At 42.6% G+C, this 20874-nt stretch overlaps 1 protein-coding gene across 2 annotated transcripts in view; it reads left to right on the top strand.

Annotated features, from left to right (window-relative positions):
* The window catches only part of LOC102206973 (mitogen-activated protein kinase kinase kinase 11), a 47085-nt gene extending 30158 nt beyond the window's left edge, over positions 1–16927 (top strand). The window contains exons 5-11 of one of the 2 annotated variants that reach the window (XR_311972.1): positions 241–487; positions 3392–3508; positions 6526–6697; positions 6788–6900; positions 7084–7698; positions 12430–13278; positions 13376–16927. Coding sequence is in view for 1 of the 2 variants with exons in the window: in XM_005741842.1 (XP_005741899.1) it covers positions 241–487; positions 3392–3508; positions 6526–6697; positions 6788–6900; positions 7084–7698; positions 12430–13016 (1851 nt within the window). In the remaining variant the exon portion in view is untranslated. Of the gene's footprint in view, positions 1–240; positions 488–3391; positions 3509–6525; positions 6698–6787; positions 6901–7083; positions 7699–12429 lie in introns of both variants that reach the window. The other variant, XM_005741842.1, reaches the window with a different exon arrangement.
* The last annotated feature ends 3947 nt before the right edge of the window (positions 16928–20874 follow it).

Here is a 20874-nt window from a genome sequence, read left to right as displayed (position 1 = left end):
AGCACAGTATTTAACAGAGTGTTTAGTGTAGTATCCCAGGAGGAGAAACCCATCAAATAAAATGTCAAAGAGCAGCTGTGAGTCATCATGCATCATAATAGCTTTCACTGCTACCAATTTTCTCAGAATTTTGTTTCATTAAACTGTAAATTTGCATAACCTCAGTCACACACACGAGACCTGCTGATATTAATTCACTTCTAAATACTTTCTTTCACTTGCCTTTTCGCCCTCCATCAGGAGCTGCGATGCCGTGAAGAGGAGCTAAAGCGAGCAGCTCTGGAGCAGAAATCTCACGAAGAGTTCCTGCGGCAGCGTGAGCAACAGCTGGCCCAGTGGGAGCAGGATGTGTTCGAGCGTGAGCTCAGCCTCCTCATCCTCCACTTGAACCAGAACCAGGAGAAACCTAATGTCAAGAAGAGGAAGGGCACCTTCAAAAAGCACAAACTCAAGTCCAAGAACGGCGAGAAGATCAGCATGCCCCAAGGTGCGTCGGCTTATATCCGTCTATCCATCTTATCTGCCTTTGATTTGTTCTGTCAGAGATCAGACTCGATTTCTTGGTCAGTCTCAACAAGCAAAAAATAACAACAGTCCAAAAAAACACATGCAAGAGAGCAGTGAGGAGGAAGTGAGGGAGAGTTTTTGTGGCACGACTGGTATTTTTGTAGCACGGCTCCTTGGAAAATTGCTATCAGGGCTGAACTCATGTAAAGATTGACATTTTGAAAGAGAGGCTGCAGACAGGTGCAGTTTTGCGCTATTATAAAAAACTTTGTCATTTTTAAATCTTTTTTTCAGCAGCTCCCCTCCCCATCTAAAAATAAATAAATAATTTAAAGGTGGATCACAGGTCTGACTTGCTGATATCTACTCTGACCAGGATTCACTTTGCCCTCCTCTTTTTCTTCTCTTACTCACCTGACTGCCGTTTCTTGTCCTGAGCTATCACAAAGTCACACAGTCTGCAGCAGTTCACATCAAGTGTTTCAAAGCATGTATTTTGGGCTGAGCAAGCATGCATAAATGCGCGCTGTGTATGTGTGTGTTGTGGTTAGGCCTTTCCCAGCAGCAGCAGGGCGGTGATGTGGTGGTAGTGGTGGGGGGTTGATGAGAGGGGAGAGTGAGCCAACCACGCCTCGACACTTCCTGTCCATGGACAGACTGCTGGCTGGCCTCTCTCACTTTCTTGCTCTCACTCTGTGCCTCTCTCTCCCTCTTTCTTTTTAAGCATACCTTCCTCACCCATTTTGTCTTGTTCCTTTTCCTCTTTAGCTCCCTGGCCACTGGTTTTATTTTCCTTCTTACAGTATGTGCCTGAATCCCTTTCTCTTTTTTTCCCCTTTTCCCACCAATATTATTATTGTCTTTTTCTCCATCCTATATTAAACTTGCACTTTATACCCTGCAGTAACATATATATTGTGGGTTTTTTGGAGGGGGTTCAGTAGCTGGAACATACTTATGTGTCCTTTTTGGGATATTTTTTCCCCACATACACACATATTCAAAAATATCTGAGAAAGTAAAGCATGGGATACTTTGTAACTGTGTTAAAACACAAAAGTAAGACATCTAAATCATAACATTTCAGAAATATAAAATCTTAACATAAAATCTTCACTAAGGAAGACTCGTTAAGCTTTGCATATATGGCCTTTTAACAGATAGGCTGCCTTAGCAAGTTGAGCACTAGCAAGATTGGTGACTGATTTGCATTAATTTAGATGAATGTGAAATTTTTGGGATAGTAACAGTGTAAATAATTTGTCCTGCTTTTAACATATACACCTATCTTCCATGTCTATCGACTGCATAACAGTTACTCTGCATAAAATCACTACTTTTGCTAACTAGCTAAAGCTAGCTGCCTCATGTGCTAAATTAGCTAGCTAGTTTAACCTCTATTAGCATAGCAACATGCACTAGCAAACTTTAGCAAACAGTAGCAGTTCCTTTCTGACACCACATGTAGGTCTTTCATTAATTTTACAGTTTATCTGTAGAATAGAATAGTGTTAATTGGCCTGCAGGCCTTTCTGAGTAATATCAGTGTTGTAGTTAAACACGGACTTTAATTAGCACTTTTTAAATCTAGATAATTTGAGAACATATTTAGCAATTTGAGTGCACAGTCCAGAAATGAAAGGGACTGAATTAAGAAACTCAAGGATAAAAATAAGTACTGAAAATAGGAAATGGATGTTTTCAGTGTTTAATTAATCAGAACACAACATGGGTTGTGTAGTTCAGTATTAGCAGTGTTGGTGTTTATCTGCCATTATCAGCCATTGCCACTAGTAGCTTCCTTAATGCTTGATACATGGAAAGAGTAAGGTCTTTCGTGAGTCCTCCAATTATGTATCTGCCTATATCAAAGCTCATCAGTGAGATTTTAAAAATAAAAATCCTGTTTGTGTTCTGCAGAGAGATTTTGATTATGAGCCGTAATGTTGTCAGCACCCAAAGTAGACTTGATGTGAGCTGCGAGATTGTGATACCATATATGCCCCTGTAAAAACCACAGGTCTCTACGATATCAACCTTGTTTTTTTTCTCTCGAAAAAAAACTACTCTACCCACAATCCTAAATCAAAAAAGCAATGCCCCTGATTGGCGGAGGCGTAACCATGGAAACGTTTAAACTGCAAATATTAGCTTGCTTAGTGAGTGGGAAAAATTCAGAAAGTGTGAGAACAGTGATTGCAGTCTCAAACAAAGCACTGTACCATATCAGTAACAAAGCTTTACACACACCACAAACTGCAAAGTGTATTAAAAGCTGTTATACAAAACTAATGAAAAGGACTCAGTTCAAGAGGGTTGGAAGTTATTTGCTGTGGAATTTGGGATTTGCTGTGGGTTGCAGTGGGATGAATAGTTCCTTCACTTTAAAAACTATTTCAACAGTCTTGTGCCTTTGCCATTTTTGACCTTTTCTTTTTTATTTATTTTTTATCTAGATCAAATGTTTTTATGGTCACGAGTCCTTTCATTGCTGGTTGGCTTGGTTCAACGCTGAAAACTTCAAATTGATGTGTTATCACTTGGAATTATTATGACAGTGTAATAACTGCAAAGAACACATGAGGAGTACTAGGATAAATACAATTGCATTTGAAAGAACGTGGGGGAAATGCTATATTGGGGTTCATATTAGTGCACAAATCGGCTGTGGAAGGTGTGACAGCTAAAGTCTGCTTCAGTTCCTGTGTTTTATAGATATGTAATGAAATACTGCTATCACAATTTGTGTAACACTCGATTTCTACAAAAGCAAACTCTTGGCTTCTTTAGAGAAATAAGGAAGCTAAAACAATGTTGCAACCTCAAAAACAGCTGACATTTCTTGACTTTATGAATGTCTTACATCCTGTTGTGTGTCTTTCAGATTTCATACATAAAATTACGGTGCAGGCATCCCCAGGCCTGGAGAAAAGGCGGAACTCTCCCGATTTGGGTTCGGGCTCCTCACCTTCCTTTGGACCGCGGTTCCGCGCTATCCAGTGTGAGTGCAGTCGTTTTTACGTACATATATATCGAGTGTATGTGGAGGCGTTTCTCAACGCGCTGAGAAAAGCAAAAGAATAACGTCTCTCACCATCTTGCATGCACACACAGACTCTGTTGCGACATTACTCGTCTCCATTTCCAAATTTACTCCTTTTATGTGCTCTCAACCACCCACTCATCTTTTTGTCTTCCCATTTCCCTGTGGGCCCCAGCTCCCTTTCTCTCTCTCCCCCTCACTGCTCTGTCTCTCTCACACACACCCTTTTCCCTTTTCAATAGTGTGTTCCAGTCCAAATATTATCTGACTTCCTTTCAGCAGCTCAGCACTTCTCAGCAGCTTTTTTTTTTTTTTTCCGCCGCTGCCCTGCTCTGCTCCCCTGCTGATTGCAGTTACATCAGTGCTGCAGTGGGGGGAGCTATTCAGCTATGTTTTCCAGGCACTTAAGCGTCTACAGTTTTTATATGCATGTAGTGGCTACAGTGCGGTTTACTGAATTAAAAATAAGCAGGGAGGAATTCACTGCTCCAGGAGAAAAGGGTTGCAGCAGCGGCAGAGATCTACATTGCTCGCCTGCTTGTCGGCTTCTTAGACAAACGCCCGAGATTTTTCCCTTCGGAGGGAAATTGTAGCCAGCAGGTCACGGGGCGTTTTAATACAACCCAAAAGGAAATTTTGTGGTGTAGCAACAGGCAATAAAAGAGACTTCACAAAACAATTACCACCGCGGGTTAACATAAAAGCACAAATTGCAGTGAAACATTTATCTATAAAGTGGTTAGTCAATCTAAAACATCTGCCAGCTTCATTTATTCATTAAGTAGCGGGCTGGTTTTCTTTACTTCCTAATGACTCTGCTTAATGGCAGTCACTAAGCCATGAGTGTGCCTGTCATTAAAATGTGTTTAGTGGATATTTATGCTTGCCCTCTCGGTAGCAAGCAGTGATTTATTGCAAGGGCCTCCCGTACTGATTTGTCTAGAGAACTGCCAAATTGATTTGCATTAGTCCACAGAGCTAGATTCCACTGTGCCATATTTTTACTGAATAGATATGTTGAAAATTAAACTGCCTCTTATTTTTAGAGAGTTTTTGAACTCTGAGATTGTAATAGTTTGTGTTTTTAGCATCTCAGTAGGTTGGCTGCGTCATGTGTGTTGGCAGCTTATGGATACTGCTGTCATCATTTATTTATTTATTTTTTCTATCTGCGGGGGCAGGATTAGATTTGGTTCTATTAGTCCTTTTCCTTCTTCCAGTTCCAGTACCTGAGGTACAGCAGGCTAAATTTGGACTTTTAATTGATGATCTAAATGCTACAGAGCGTGGGAATCGCCGCCACGCTGTCGTTTGCGCAAAATCAAAACATTGATAGAAGTCAGGTTAATAAGGCAAAAGCATAAAGATGATTGTGTTGGCTGTGTTTCAGCAGCCCTGTAGCCTGTAACCAGCTAACGTTTGTTGTTACATTAGCATCCAGGCAGGATCACACTGACGCCTTTCAGAAGCTTCTTAAAATCCCAAAGCATTTAAAATGTGCAACGTAGCAAAGGTTAAATATACTGTAACAATAAAACATTTTCATCTTCCAACATCTACCCGAGGCAGACGTCGTTGCCTCTGCGATCGCCATTCCCTGTGTTTTCCTCCCAAGCTGGAAAAAGGCAAAGAGCCTTTTCGGTCATATGTAGAGATGTGTCCTTTTAAAAGGCAGCTGCTCACTATTCTGATGAGTTCCTGATGTCCACAATTTTACTTTCACACCTAAAACCACCTCTATTTCTGAATATTCCGTTATCAACTCGGTGTCACAATGTCACCAACTTGTGTTGAAAGAAATGTATCATTTACTTTTACATCTAGGCTCCGTAGACCTTTGGAAGCACTGCAGAAATGTGTGCAAAAACCATAGAAGGCATACCTTTTTGGCCTTTTTGTTTGTTAAATAAAAATATATCAGTGTGGAGGAGTGTGTGGATTTTTTTTAATACGTTAACAAAATATATTTCCTGTCCGAACAACAGTAGAAGCATTTCTCTTAATTCTTTTCACTGTTAATAGAAAGATTTGATCAGCGTGGGGCAGAGGAGAAAACCTGTGAGCTTTACAAAATGATGAGAAAATATATTCTATGAAAGCATGTTGATATTAATAGAGGCACACTGAAAAAGGAAAAGAGTTCAGAGAGGAAAAGGCTGGGAATGGGGAGCCACAGTGTGATCTTTATAAAATCGTAACGCCAGCACTATCATCTGCCTCCTGTGCTTGCTTTGAAAACATAGTGCTGGAGAGTGACGGGCGGTAAAGTGCATCAGCCAGGCCTCTGCCGCAGTACAGGCCAAAGGACATAATACAGCATGTCCAATCAGAGAGCATATTTACTTTTCCCATTTCTGAAGCTGAAATGAAATGGCAGCGCAAAACACTGGGGATAAAAACAGAACCACAACTCAATGGAATAAACTGACAGCTTCAAAGTTTTCACCTTGACATGTGCAGTATGTAACTGTGGTGCCCATTCCACTTATAGCTCTTCTGGCTTGTTGGGTGTTGACATGCTGAGAAGGATCCTCGAGGCCTTAGGAAGGGTGTGATGGAGTCCATATGTTGCGAGGTGTTGTGACAGTAGAGCCCAGGCTGGCTGGAAGTTCACGCGCTGCTCACACACTTTGTGTTAGCAGCACGAGCCCGCTGGTGTGCCGCCAGTGTCTGGCAGGTGCAGTGCCAGCTTTAATCAGAAGTTTGCATTGGAGCTCACCCCCCAGATAACTTTGGCACCTTTTTTCACACTTTCTGCCCTGTGACTGTTCGCCTGTTATTGTGGTATAGGCTGTGGTCACATGATCTGTTTTAAAGTCCGCTGGAGCTTAAACTTTCATTCAATTTCAAGTTTCATGAATTGTAGCTCTAAAGTCAACTGTGTTAGAGATGATCGTACTCACCCGATTAGAACGCAACTAAGCTGATAATAAACGAGCTCGTACTGATTGTATTCTCTCCCCTCTTCTCTGCAGTACCCAGTGACAACAGCAGGACTTTCGGTCTCAGCCCAGTCCGGCCCTCCCTGGATACCTCTTCTCATAAACAAGTCAACGGAGACCTCAGGTTGAGCCCTCATTGGAGGCCACAGAGCCCCAAAAGTCCCAAAAGTCCTAAAGTCCTGCGCCTTAGTCCCCAGGAAAGCAGGTACGGCAGAATTGCTTATTCCTTCTGTGTGTATGGATTTGATATGCTTAACCATCACCATGCTTAGGTTGAAATCTTTCCTGTTTTCAGCTTGTCGATGAGAGCTAAGCTCCTGAAGGCAGACAGCAATGAGAATGGAGACTCCAAGGATGACTTTGAGGAGTACCGACCCGTCACGCCAACCCCTACGCCTGCTCAGAATGGTATCCACTGCCCTTCACCACCAGCTTTACCACCTTATCTTCCACTTAGCCTCCTTTCTAATTCTCTCTGCCATGACTGTGAATTATGAATCGAAGCTAAATGAATTATAAATACATTGAGTATTCCTCTTCTTCTATTTTGGGCTCTCCTTGTGTCTTTTTAAAACCTTTCTTTTTCCGCAGGCTCATCGGTGAAGGATAGCCCGTGGCTTCCTCTGTCTCAAGGAGACTCGGGCAGTGAGGAAGGGAGTTCTTCCCCAGCTAGCTCTCCAAGGCCTGAGAGGGGGCCTCTCGGTGGCCTGATTAACAGCACCCACCGAGCCCTGCTGGGCAGCGGCTCCCTGCTTGCCTCCATAGGACTTGGTCGCTGCCTGGATATTCCCCCAAGAGTGCCACCTCGAACTCACCCACCTTGCTTAGAGGGCCGCAGCCTCTCTGAACTTGAGATTTCTCATCCTAGGCCCCTCATTTCAGACCCTCCAGTAGTGGACGATCTCATCACCTTCTCCACCTCGGAGCCGCTCCCCAGACCCCTGTTGGATTTAGCGCTGCAATACCAAGAACTAAAGCCTTTACCCCTGACACCGCCTCCACCAAACCCCCGCGAGAGGAGCAGCCACCGGACGCCACACAGTCCGCAGAGTCCCAGCAGTGCCTCCATGCAGCACGACAGGACCAGCCCAGGGGAGTGGACCCCCACTTACAGTTCCAGTAACGGGGAGCTGAGCAGTGACTCCTGGGAACACAGAGCTGACAGGAGGAGGAGGTCCAGCCAAGGCCTGCATGCTTCTCAGCTAGGTTGGTCCGAGTTTGTTTTACACAGGCAACCCCATCAGAAAATAAAGTTTAAAAAAAAGAAGATTTTTTTTATTACTGTGAGACAGAAAGTACAGAATGAACAAGCAAAAACTGGATTAAAGGAGACCTGCTATGTGCATTCTTGATTTGACTAGAGCTGTATGATTCACAGATCAAAACAGTCCTTATGACACTTAATATATAATTATATTTATCAATGTTATTTATATTTATCTTGTTTCGTATGCCGTCTTTTAGCTCCTCTCCCTTTAAGCCCCCCTTGCTTTTATCTGTTTTCTTCTGATTGGCTTGCCTTCAAAACAAAAGGCTTGAGTAGCCGGTGAGAAAGGGACCACTTGTCTAATATTGCATTAGTCCCCTTTTGCTTCAAAAATTGGCAAAGAACTGCGATGCTCTGTGTATTCTGACACCTTTCTATCTACAATGAACTTCTTCTGAAATCTGAGCTACAGCAGCTCATCTGTTGCATTGGACCACATCTGTGTCAGTGAGCCTTGGCTGCTTGTAACCAAGTCTCTGGTTCACCGCTGTTCCTTCCTTGGACCACTTTTCATAGACACTGACCACCGCAGGTTGAGAACAGCCCACAAGAGCTGCAGTTCTGGAAGATGCTCTGACTCAGTCGTCCAACCATTACAGTTTGGTGCTTGTCAGACTCGCTCAAATCCTTACTCTTGCATACTTTTCTGTCTCTGACACATCAACTTTGAAATCAGAATGTTCACTTGCTCTCTAACATATCCAACCCACTAACAGCTGCCATGACGAAGAGATAATCCGTGTTATTCACTTCACCTGTCACTGGTCATAATTAGGGATGGGTATCGTTTAGGTTTTATCCGATATCGGTGCCAAACCGGTACTTTTGAAACGGTGCCGGTGCTTAAACTGTGCTCGAACCAGTGCTTAAAGAATGGAGAACACAAACTTTGTCCAAAAACCTCTTATGTTTTTATTTTTAGCAGTCTCTTTTTTCCTGCAAAATGATAACCAAGTTAGCCTTTTCTGTTGATACAAGATACCTCCTTTGGTTGGAACCGGTGCTTAAACAATGGAAAACACAAACTTTGTCCAAAAACCTCTCATGTTTAGCTGTTTTCCACTTTTTCTTTGGTCATTTTAGCCTTTTTTGCCAGGGTGAAGGGAGTATCTGCCCTCAAACAAGAAGACAGCCGCATGTAACTACGACGGTGTTTGCTAGTTCACCTTACATGCATTAATTTAATAACGTGGTTAGCCTACTCAACGTAAATTACACAGGAACAACATTAAGCTACTCACCCAGAGAAGAACGGCTGTCGCTGGCATCATCATCCGTCATCATTTCTGCTACACTGGCAGGGCTAGGGGCCAGGACTCTCCTCTTCGGGTTTTTGGGGGATGTTGCAAACTCCGGGTCCGATAACAGGCACCACACACCCGCAGTAGATGCGCTCGGTGTGAGGTCTTGCAGCAAGCTATCAAATGCGGTGCATTTCTCGGCTTTTAAAGAAACGCTATGCGTCGCCAGGTGTTTCATCAGATTCGAGGAGTTACCTCCTTTGCACAGTATCACCTTAAAGCACTTGTTGCAGGCTGCTGAGTTTGCATCTTTTGCTGTGAAGTACAGCCAAAGATGCAAGATTGATCGCTTCGCCTTGGACATTTTTAATCTGTAGCTCTGCTCTAAAAGAACGTACGTACCTTGGCCCGCCTACTATCCTCGGAAAGATAAAATGATTGGCTAGAATCCAAAGTGTATGACATCTCAGGGAAAAAAAAAGCACAGAAATAAAGCATAAATAATGCTTTTCGGTCTGATTACTACCGTGAAATCGGTACCCATCCCTAGTCATAATGTTATACATATTCAGAAAATACAGAAAAGCATAATTGGTCTTCTTTAAGTTGCTTTTCAATAAGAAGAGATAACTTGGAAGAACTGAACGTAATTTATTGGGAGAGAGAAATTAATTATTTGGCAATTAGACTCCGATGACCCATCATGGCAGAATAGAATCCCAGGAGTGATAGGATTTAGGACAGGACCCCCCGGAGTCTAGACACTGATGGTGGTGAAGATGAAGACTGAGGCTTAAGCAGAGCTCTGGCCGAGGTTTCTGAGGTGGAGATGGGGAGGAGACAGTCTGAAAGGGAGGATGACCAAGAGCACAGATTTAAACCAGGCTGATTGGTTCTAAGAAGGCAGGCGAGAAGATGATCGGACTCGAGTAATGATGTCAGTAATCAGATGGACAGTGTGGGAAAGTGTTAGACATGTAAACAGAAAAGTAGCCGAACACATTATGTGATTACTCCCATATTGACCTTACGTTAAAGCTTCATTATGGGTCATGTAGGAAGCAAATTGCATCTTGTACATATTTTTGCTTGATAAAAGTGCAGTTTTTAAAGCAGTGTTTTCTCCAGATAGGTAAAATAATTTGTTTGTTGTTTTAATTTAGCTGTATAATTCATCTGCATTCCTCAGAGTGTGTCTACAGGACACCCTGCAATTCTGATCCAGCCTTTGCCTTGAATAATGTACCGCCTCAGCATTACAATGTTCCCTCACAGTTCCTTAGAATTATTGTGCCTTTTTATTTTTTCTTTAGCAAGATCTTTCTGCCACAACAGAGGCTTCAGTGCTGTATGAGCTTTTTCATTTACATCAAAGCTTTTTCTTCTGCCTATTTGCATATCTCAGGTAACAGCTGGCCCTTCATCCTTCACTGCTAATACTTGCGAAGCAAAGCTACCGTCCAGTCCTCTCTTGTTGCCCAAGACAGACAGTTTTCTTTAGATGAATGGGAAACATGAGGCATCACAGCTGAGGTCGCAGCACATTCAAAATTCCCACTAATCTATTCTTGACCTCACTGGCTCGGGCAGATTGGGAATTTGGCTGAAGTTCAGCATCGCTTCTCAGGCTTGGCCAGTAGTGCCGGTAGTTAGCATTAGTATCCTTCATTATGAAACGTGTCGTGGTTTGTGTTTAAATGAATTCTTTGTGTTTAATCAGCGTTTTAATTTTACAGTATAGTCACGTTTTGTTTTATCCCTCCGAAGGCTAATATGCATTAGAAACACATTGACACACTTCAGATCTGTAATGACGGAGGCATGAGCATTGGTTGTTCTGTGAGCGAGTGGGCTTCAGGAAGGCTTTAAGAGTGCCCCTGGGTAACATTTCACACTCTATATATGGTCCGATTGAGTCACAAAGCCTTGGATTCTCCACAGAGAGGTTTTTTTCCCCAGCTCTACCCGCAGGTACTGAGCAGACGAGCCTCGCCTGCTCCGTTGCTAACAGCCATGATCTCCCGAAACATGTGCGCCCGTTATATCCGGCTAAAAAGCCACACATAATTAAACAGCGAGTGTTTTAGCTAAACATCTTATTATGTTTATTGGCTGTAATGACTCAGGCTCAGATGCATAGACACACTGCATGTGAAAGAGACAAATTCAGAGGATTCCTTCCTCTGCTTTTTTCTTTACTTTTGTTCCTGCTCTCATGTGACTCTTGATTGCTCTTTTCTTGTCAGCTGAATAGCTTAGCAGCCTTGGAGAGTTGCTGTTGATGTAAATAATGCCATTTGGCAGACACATCACATTTGGAACTAGCAAATGTTCATTCAGACTGATTTATACTGAGTTTAATGTTTCTGTCGGTACTAATTTACACTCTCTGCTTGCCATTGTTGCTGCTTTGTCAAAGAGCTACATTGTACTATGTTATACTTAATTTAAACTAATTGCATCAGCATTCTGTGCTGGTAATTGTTCCATTTCTTCTTGGAACAGTAATGTACCGATTTCATATTACTGCTTGGATCACTTTCATCACACACTGTTTGGCAGAGTTTGGTTGGAGAGGAGTGTTTGAGAGCGCACTGGGGCAGTTCTGTAGTTCTCTGAGAGTCATTTGCAGATTAACAATTAAACTTTTCTACCAAGACAGTTGAAGACAAAATGATGAAGATGTTTAATATGTTGAATATGAAGCCTTTTTCTGATATTGTGTATTTGTGAAAAGGTTAAGCCATTCAGGAGAGTACAGCTCCGCATGAGGAAATGGCAACTTCCTCAATTCACTAACGCTCATGATGTCAGCAGGGTCATCTTAAGTTAGGGCCTCTGTCCAATGGGGTCCAAAAGGTTTTTAGTTTTGCCATCTCTTCTGAAAAATCAGAGCTTTCAGAGAGATTTGCAACATTATTTTTTCAGTTGGGACACTGGTTGCTACGATACTGAGTATCCACAGAGGTAATGTCAAAATCCTTCTTGAAGTGGGTCTTGCTACTGATTGTTTCTTAACTGGTAGACCTACAGTGAACAAAATGTTCCTCCAAGCATTAACTTCTGCTCACTTGTTGTTCAGCACTCGTACAAACAGTGAAGGAAGTGTGTTGTTGGTTGGGGTCCACTGGGACAGTAATGAGCACAGTGTTGTACTGACTGCTTATGAACTCTGAATGACTTGAAAAAGTGTCAGGCGCTCAGCGACGAATCGTCGCCCAGCAGCTTGCTGTGCACTTGGAATTTTTAGCACCTTGTCAAAATGTACTCCAGTTGCAAACAGTTGAAATTGCACACCCCACTACATTATATTCACCTTACATATACTTGACAAAAAACAGTGTTTTAAAATGTTTCCAGTGTTTTTCGGACAGATACTGTCTTTCAGTGCCTCGTTAATGTTTTTCTTTGCTTTTATGTGCTTTTCAGTTTTAGACCTGCCTTTGTGCCAAGACACACAGGACTTTGATGACAAGGCTCTCCACCCCAACCCTGCGCTCTGGAGCCCCAAAACACGCCGCCTGGAGGTCAGCGTCATTCCTCGGCCCCGCCCATCTCCCATCCGCCCCCGCATCGACCCTTGGAGCTTTATCTCAGCAGGTGGTGGAAACTCGGGTGGTGGGCGCAGCCCACACCGCTCAGAAAGCAACTTACTGAGCTATCAGCCGTCACCCACCAACCCCTTCACCAACTGTGACCCTTTCCCCTCTCCTGACTGCGACCCCTTTGCCCTCAAGGCTGATCCGTCAAGTGGTTCAGATGGTGCCTCACCCTTTGACCCCTTCTCAGCTCCCTTTCCCACATCGCGTTCTGCCCCATGTTCTGCCAACGGCTCTCCCACGCTGCCCTCGTTCCGTATAGCACCCATTAACTCAGCTGACTCGGCCCTTATTGACTTTGGCTGCGGGGCCTGCAACAAGCCTCTGGATGGCACCAAAGAGAGGGCTCACCCCCGCAGGATACTGGGGCTCAAGCCATTCAAGTCCCCGACGCAACTCAAAGACGACAGGTTCTGAATCCGGCCTTGCCCCGACAAGAGGTTTATTCTCAATGATATGAGCCTGGATTTGATTGCAGGAGCACAGTCCAGGACCGTTTCCACTACTATGTCCTACTTCGGAACAAGGATTCGGATGTTATATATATAAAAAAAAAAAAAAACATGCACACTCATGACTCAACCTACCAAGGGAGGTTTTCCCCTTTGGGAGCGCCAATCATCACAGGTCTTATTTATACACCAGCCTGCTGCTTTGGAAACCAGAAAGCCAGTGAAAGGTGGTACAATGAATTGTGGGATAGCTGCCTGTGAACCAATAGCTGGTGCCCATTTCATTCTCTCTCTTTTTTCCTCTGTTTCTCTATCCCTTTGAAGGAGCAGGATACAGATCACTAGCCCCATCTTCAGATTCTATCAGACTGCTCATATCAACTGCTTTCATCTCCCCTTACCTTTGAAGCATTGTGACAATGCAGAGGTGGATAAGGCGACTTGCACAGCTTCATCTGCCTCTACCTCTCTGCAGACTGAACGCCTTCAGGACAATGGAAAATTGGAGTGCCTTATTTCGTGAAGTGTTTTTAATATATATCTTTTCAAGGCTCTTTGAATGGTTAATCTGGTGCGTAGGGAAGATGCTACGAATCTGGCTTAAATTTGCAAATCAGCTTAGCATTGCAGTGTAAGAAAAATATCGTCTGCATGTATGTCTAGACTCATTGTTCAAGGAAAGCTTACTGGTTTTTTTTTAAACTGCGTCTGCGTGTTGCATTATGGGAGAAAGCACTCTGAGTGGATACTAGGTCGCTCAAGAAATCCGAGATGAAACCGTGACCCAGGCATTCCACTTGGAAGCAGATAACATTCCAGTCACATTCTGTGGGAAATGCCAGGAATTGGCAGATTCATTCAGGCTGGCAGGCGACACAGCACAGGAAACAAGACAGGGGTGCCCTCCGCATTCCCGTCATATGCCAAAGAATGCCACTGTGACTGTGTAAGTCCTGGGACGAAGGCTGTTTGCAAATGCATTGTTTTTACCTCCTCAAAGTGCCAGAACAGAACAACACAGAGCAAACTGACACAATCACACAGAGTATTTGAACATATGGTTCTCAGATTTTGTTAGAAATACTGTCTAATCACCGCCACCTATAAGAGGTTCAACAAAGTACTTTAAAAGTGTTTTAAAGTACTTTACAAAAAAAGTCTGCTTAATTTGTAGGCGTTATCAGTCTCACAACCCATGATTCTGAGTTTCTTCATGTACCAAATTTTAATGTCTGAGTAAATATGAGCCAGATGCTTCATTTTCCCCCCTCCCTAGAGAGTTACATGTGAAGATTGAAACCATTCTTATTATCATTCATTCGCAAAGCAGATTGCTTAACATGGAACAATATGGAAAAGTTAGTCCAAGGAAAACATTCCAGAGATCTGTGAAGGCCACACAAAAAGCATTTTCTGTTTTATCCCTCTGCAGTGACTTCTGGTCACTCAGTGGTTGCTAACCTACCAGCTGATGACTTAAGAAGTCAGTGCTCATAACCAAGAAAATGTTACCCACGAAAGCACCTATAAAAATCACAACTTGGTGCTTTTCCAGTCGAATTTAATGCTGATTGACACTTGAAGTTCTAGATGGACTTGTTACCTTTGACAGGAGCAATTTTGTTTTTGCTTAGTTTACCTGGCTTCATGGATTCCACACTGAAATGAAAGTGCTACTGATGTTCTCATCTAACTCTCCAGAATGTCTGCTAAAGTTTCTTGATCGGCAATGTCCAATATTCCCTGGCTCAGCAGATGTTTTTAGCGTTGTGAGAACAGCAGCGTCCCTCCAATTTAATGGTTTTTGTTTTGGTAAAAAAACAAAAACAAAAAATAAATAAATAACAGGAATACAGGGAGAACCTCACTGTACAGATGTGGTAACATCATGTTTTTAGCCTCAGCACACCAGAATGCACTACAGCAATAACTTTCTCATGGTTCATTATCATTACATTACATTCTACACCTATCAGCCACAACATTAAAGCCTCAGAGAGGGAAAGTGAATAAGACTGACAATATTTTTAAATTGCTATTTTCTGCTGTAAAATGTGTGGATTTTTTTTGACACGTATCACCTGCCTTAGCATTGTTTCAGACCAAGAACCCTCTTCTCAAAAATCTAAGGCTCTGATTTGGTCTTCAAACTCGGATCAAAACCCGCATTAGCAAGATGGACCGCAACAATCCTGAACAACCCACCAGCCCCAAACGATCCACTGCTAACTTCCCAGCGCATGCAAACGTGCATGTTTCTGCATGCACTCTTGAAAGCAATTGGAAGCACTACCCAGTATTAGGTGGTTTTAATGTTGTGGTATATAAGTGTACATGCTAAATGTAACATGTTCACACTTTCTCAGGGATTAGTTTATTTTCTAAAATCATCCCGAGGAATGTAGTGGTGTGAGACAGGTTGTGGGAAAATTGCAGCAACAAAATAGCTCCAGACTACCAATGCACAACAGCTTTTGAGGGTGTGTTTTTGCTTTTTTTAAACTGACAGTCAGCTCAAGCACTGGTTCAACATAACTAAACCAGTGCAGGTGAAGCACCTGCGAGACCCACCTACCTAGCACAAACTCTGAGCCTGTTAACGATGGCTTTACTCTAACATTTCAAGTACAAATGCTGATTCGCTCCATCGCTGTCACCGTGTCATTGGAGGACAATAACAGCTTTGTTCTGTCGAAGAGTGAAAACCTTGTCTCCAAAGGGAAAAGCTTTGTGATTAGCCTAATAATCCCACTGACGTACAGAGGAAGCTGATAGTGATAATTAGCCTCTCGATAAGAGCAGGGAGCATAACAAAGCGCTGAGATATTTGGTTAATTAATTTGCCCCGACATTAGAAAATGCCCCGCATATCATGTTGCGCCCCGCTCCGGCTTATGTGTAGATTTAAGCTGCGCACTATCACATGCATAAAGTTTCAAAGACAGGTTGAGCCGCCTTTTCTGTCTTCCATTTCTTTGTCTCTCTGTTGCCACTGGCTACAGCTCCTGACCGGACTTCATCTTCGCTGTCAAAGCTCAATTTTTTTATTTTTTGCATCTTAACCCCTGAGGTGATTTGGGAGATAGTTCTGCTCCTTTCATTTTGTTCTGCCTTCACTGCTTTCGTATCTGGAAAGTTTTTCTTGCGGGCAGTTTTGTCCTGACAGCAGAGCGTTCAGTTCAGTCACAGCCAGGTTTCTATGCAGCTAGAAGAGATGGCATTTGTTCTAGGACAGAGTCCATTTGCAGGAGAGTGCTCATTTTACCAAGGCATTATGGTTTGAAATTGAAAGGTGTATTGTCTTCTTCTTTGGCCCAATAATGTGTACGTGTGTCCTCTACTGTGTATACCAGCTATAGCCAGCTTGTAAAGATCTCATTTTTAATTCTTTGAATGTGCTAGCTGCTAACGTGTGGGTGTCTTCTATACTATATTTGATAGCAGATTTTTTTAGATTGAGTGAACAGCCTCCTGTCACAGAGATGTGGCAAAATGCACAAGTGCACATTTTAACTCTTCTGCGATTTGAAATTAGATGGAGGTAGTCATATCAGGAATTTTTTAAAAAGGAAAAAGGGAAATAAGACCTAGTTCAGAACGCTGCCTACTGTCACGCCTCCGCACATCTGGCAACTGCTGTGGAAAGTGGGCGTAAATGTCAAATTGTCTGATTAGGAAATAAAAAGAAAATAGTCGTACCAACCCATTGGATTATGAATCGGTTAAGAAGGATACGAGTGCTGTTAGACAAGGTGACAAAGGCTTCTTTTAAATCCTTGAGCCTGATTTTAACGAGGCTGCAGTTTGTCATGTAGATGACTGTGTAGTTGGTATGTACCTGGAGGGTTACAAAGTTCCACTGCAGTGAACACTCGAGTAAAATTACATACAGACCGCCACCATTCCAAATCTGACATGTTTACCCAAGCAGTGTTTGACAGCGTGCTTGTCGTGATGTCAACCTGTTCTCCAATTGAACAACTCACCTGCCACCACCTGGACGTGGACATGAGTATAGAAAATAGTTTATCCTTCGGCAGCGTTCCCCACCTTTCTCCGCTCTCTTGTCCTCCCCACCGACATTTTAAAGACATGACAAGTGACGAGTTATTGCCTTGTCTGTTCACGTCGACACGCAAAGTCACGACAGCTATCTTCTGATAGTCATTACACTTGGGTAGCTGTTATTGTCAACAGATGCTCTGCGAGCCCCCGCAGTATAAAAAAAAAAAGAAAAACATGAAGGAAATCGAGATGATTGAAACGTCTGGCAGGTTATTTCTGTCATAAATTGTCCGTGTGTGAAGTATCCACTTCAACCTGCCAGTCACGTCATGTCTGCACGTTCTCTGGGAGCCAGACTTTAATTTTCTCTCAGCCCCGATGATGACAAGAACAATTTGGCCTTCTCCATCAAGTGTGTGTGTGTACAGTGACATAAAATATTATTTTCAATAACTGCAGTGCTTTACACAAATGATTACATTATTACCTGGGACACAATGTTTTTACTCCTGCTCGTAATTTCTCGAGGTGGTTAGAAGCCTTTCTGGTAATGAATTATTTAGGCTGCAATTGGATTGTTATTCATAGACAAAATACTCCTACTTCAGTTCGTAATGTGTAATCTGAACGATGTACAGTCAGCTCGCTGAGGGGATAAAAGGGACACATTTTAGGAAGCCTTTTGTGGACAAAGACATCCGATTCTCGGTTTTGGCTGTCAGATTTAGAAACCAGAGCTGCCATTTATCTGCAGGAGCTGACAGCCAGCACTCCAATACTAAAGTCTTGATGAGTTGATTGTGATGCTCTGCGCTTTCAGGCATCGCCCCATCCGTCATTGCAAATCACTGCCCCGAGTACAAACTGACAGGGAGAAAGGAACTGAAATCTCTGAAGGCGAGCCCTATATCTGGCCACCAGTGAGCTGCTTTGAGCCGCTCGGTGGCAGCGAGCAGACGAGAGTCTATGATCTTCATTCAGAGTTCAAGCTCAGACCATTACCCCTAATCATTGAATGGCAACTGGCTATTACATGAATGAAATCTAATGAGATGGCACCGTGGAGAACCCCTAAGGCCCTGACCCTCATCAAGCCAAGAGGCCACCTGTGAGTGGTGGTGTTGTTTTAAAATTTTAAAGGTGAAAAATCAGAGCCATTAACCAGATTAAAAAAAGAAAACAAAACCCTTTGTGAAAGAGGAACAGTAGAATGTGCTGTTTTTGTGTTTGTTCAGGTTACACTTGCACTCACAGGTTTAATTTGGCTGCTTTGTGAGCAGCAGATGTGTTTACATGCATACTTATTATCTGATTTACCTTGATTAAACCATTGATTCAGCTGTAGCAGTAATCATGCAAAGACTTCCATGGGACTAATGCTATTCAGGGAGACCGAGACACCTGTAATAGCTTTATAAATAATAGTGCCAGGTGCTTATGAACCTACTATATTTGTCATCTTTAAGGCAAAATTAGGAAACCAGAAAATCCCTAAATTAGTTATAGTCAAATATATTGTGCAAGAGGTTATAAAGTAAAAAAGTAAAACCACTAAAAAGCACTTGATAAAATGATCTGGCAAACCTTAACATATTGCAGAAATGACAGAAGTGATTAAACTCGAGTTTGAAAAGAAATAAAAGTGCTTTTTTGTGTTTGTTGCTCCTGCTCGGCTCGGAAAAAACAAAAAGCTGCCAACAAAACAAAAACATTCAGCTGCTGAAATGATTAATTTCTGAATGTAAGTTATTTTACTTTTTAATTTTCAATAGTTTTATCTGCTCAGTCTTCATTTTGATAAGACTGTGAGCTCAGCTAGGTGGAGCCTGATAACACAGATGGTTAAACAAACTAAATAGCAGCCTATTTAGCCGTCAGTAGCTAATAGCTAACGCTAACCTTTGGCATGAAGCAAATCACCCAAGCAGTCTGCGGAATAAACTCTCTTTTTTGGTCACTCTTTAGGACATATTAACTGATATTGTCTTTATTTGTGTTCCTTCTTTTTGTCTTTTTATGACTAGTGTGTGACAGTGAGGGAAATGCTGAGTGTTATTAATGCACTTTGTTCTAGTTAAAGTAAGAAAGCTAAATGGGGAATATGGGAGCTTTGTTTTGTTTTGTTTTCTGGCATGAAAAAGAAACTCATTTAACAGTCTGAAGGCTTGAATTGAAATGATTACGTACAGTGGCAGAGAACACTGTTCGACTTGAAGAAAGTCAGGAAGTCCAGTGAAGAATTGCTGCAGCTGCGGTTAAAGTATGTTTTCTCTCCTTCATGGTTACCAGGCAAATTGGAGAATGGTTCAATAAGGCCGGATGGAAAAAAACTAAGGCTGAACGTGTGTTGTATTTGCTTTATTGATGAAATTTTACCTTGGCAGGTCAGTAGAGCACATTCTGAAACAACAAAATAGATGGCCTGCCATTTCAGCGGCTTTCACTCCATTTACCTTTGCTGCTTTTGCTTGTTTGTGTTCAATTAAGTGGATGTTACAAATATGCCTGGTTTTCACCCTTGTTTAGTTGTCCCCCAGCTAGCTGTCAGCGACAGACACGCATTATTGCTCGATCTGGCTCGTATTAAATCGAAACACCTGCCCGGGCCTTTGTTTGGCCTTAATAGGCCGAGACAGAATGATCAAATATGACCTTTCATCGACTGTACTGGTGTGGCACATCCCAATAGGGACGGGAACAAAAGCTGTGTCTGTGACAGGCGCCGCCAGGTGTGTAAGCTAACGCTCAGGCTCTGAAACTGTGAATATTATTCCTAATTCTTTTTAGCCTGTGCATCCAAGGTCACCATCTGCTGTCCCTTTTTCAGTAACAACAAAAAGCCAGTGAATAGGAGAAATGAAAGAAAGACCAGTTCACGTTCAAGACCTCAGTGATGGCTCCTGGAGAAAGCTGCCGTTCAGTGCAGAAAGTAAACACAGACTTTATCTATGAGGTTATAAAGTCCAAGGCCCACATACTCATGCCTCCCCTCTGCTCAACAACAAACAACAGCCCTGCGGTTGTGATTATTGTTCCGTCTTGCTATTGACACACAATTACCTCGTGATCTTCCTCAGACAGGAGCCGCGCAACCTGTAAATTATGCTTCTGTGCTGCTTGTGAGTTGGTTAAGTAAACAGCCCCTCTTAAATATAGAAAGTGTGAATTGATTTATGGCCTTCTCTGTAACATTTGCTGATATTTTTGGGATCTTTCTTAGTCATGTGATCTCTTACTGTATATCTGGATTCATGGGGGTAGTCCTACAGGTAAAGCCCCTTAAATGTCACCTTTTCCCCATCATGCATTCATTAAGGACAGTTAAGCATAACTCATTTTAAGATGCGCAGTAGCGTGAATGTTAAAGTTGAGCACTAGCTAGAGGTGATATCAACTGATGGGTCGAGTCGGTTCCAGTGAACTGATGTTTGCTCACGGATGTTTGCAGGTTTAGCAGAGCACTGACACGTTTAGTGACAAAGACGTCTTCATTTTTAAAAAATCAATATTAACGGATATATAGGTGACTAAACTGGCGAGGCTTAACCTGATTAACGTCTCCTTAGACAGATATAAGACGGTAAAGTCTTTTACTAAGGCTCGAGGGTATTTAACAGTAGGTGGTCTCTTTCAGGTGCTCATGGTTGGGCTTAAATGGCTGAACTCTAAACGATCCAGAGAGGCAATTTGAAACGGTTTGGATGGTACAAATCCCCATGACTCAGTGGTCAAATCTCTCCCACTCACAGCTTCACAGTACTGTGAAAAAGACTTTGCATTCTGACAGTTTCCTGCCAGCCAGCTGAGGACATTGACAA

This window comes from Pundamilia nyererei, unplaced genomic scaffold, assembly GCF_000239375.1.
Source record: "Pundamilia nyererei isolate P.nyererei 1_Seehausen unplaced genomic scaffold, PunNye1.0 scaffold00114, whole genome shotgun sequence".
Lineage (NCBI taxonomy): Eukaryota > Metazoa > Chordata > Actinopteri > Cichliformes > Cichlidae > Pundamilia > Pundamilia nyererei.
The sequence above is the reverse complement of the archived record's forward strand: the minus strand, read 5'-3'. Positions and strand labels throughout refer to the sequence as shown.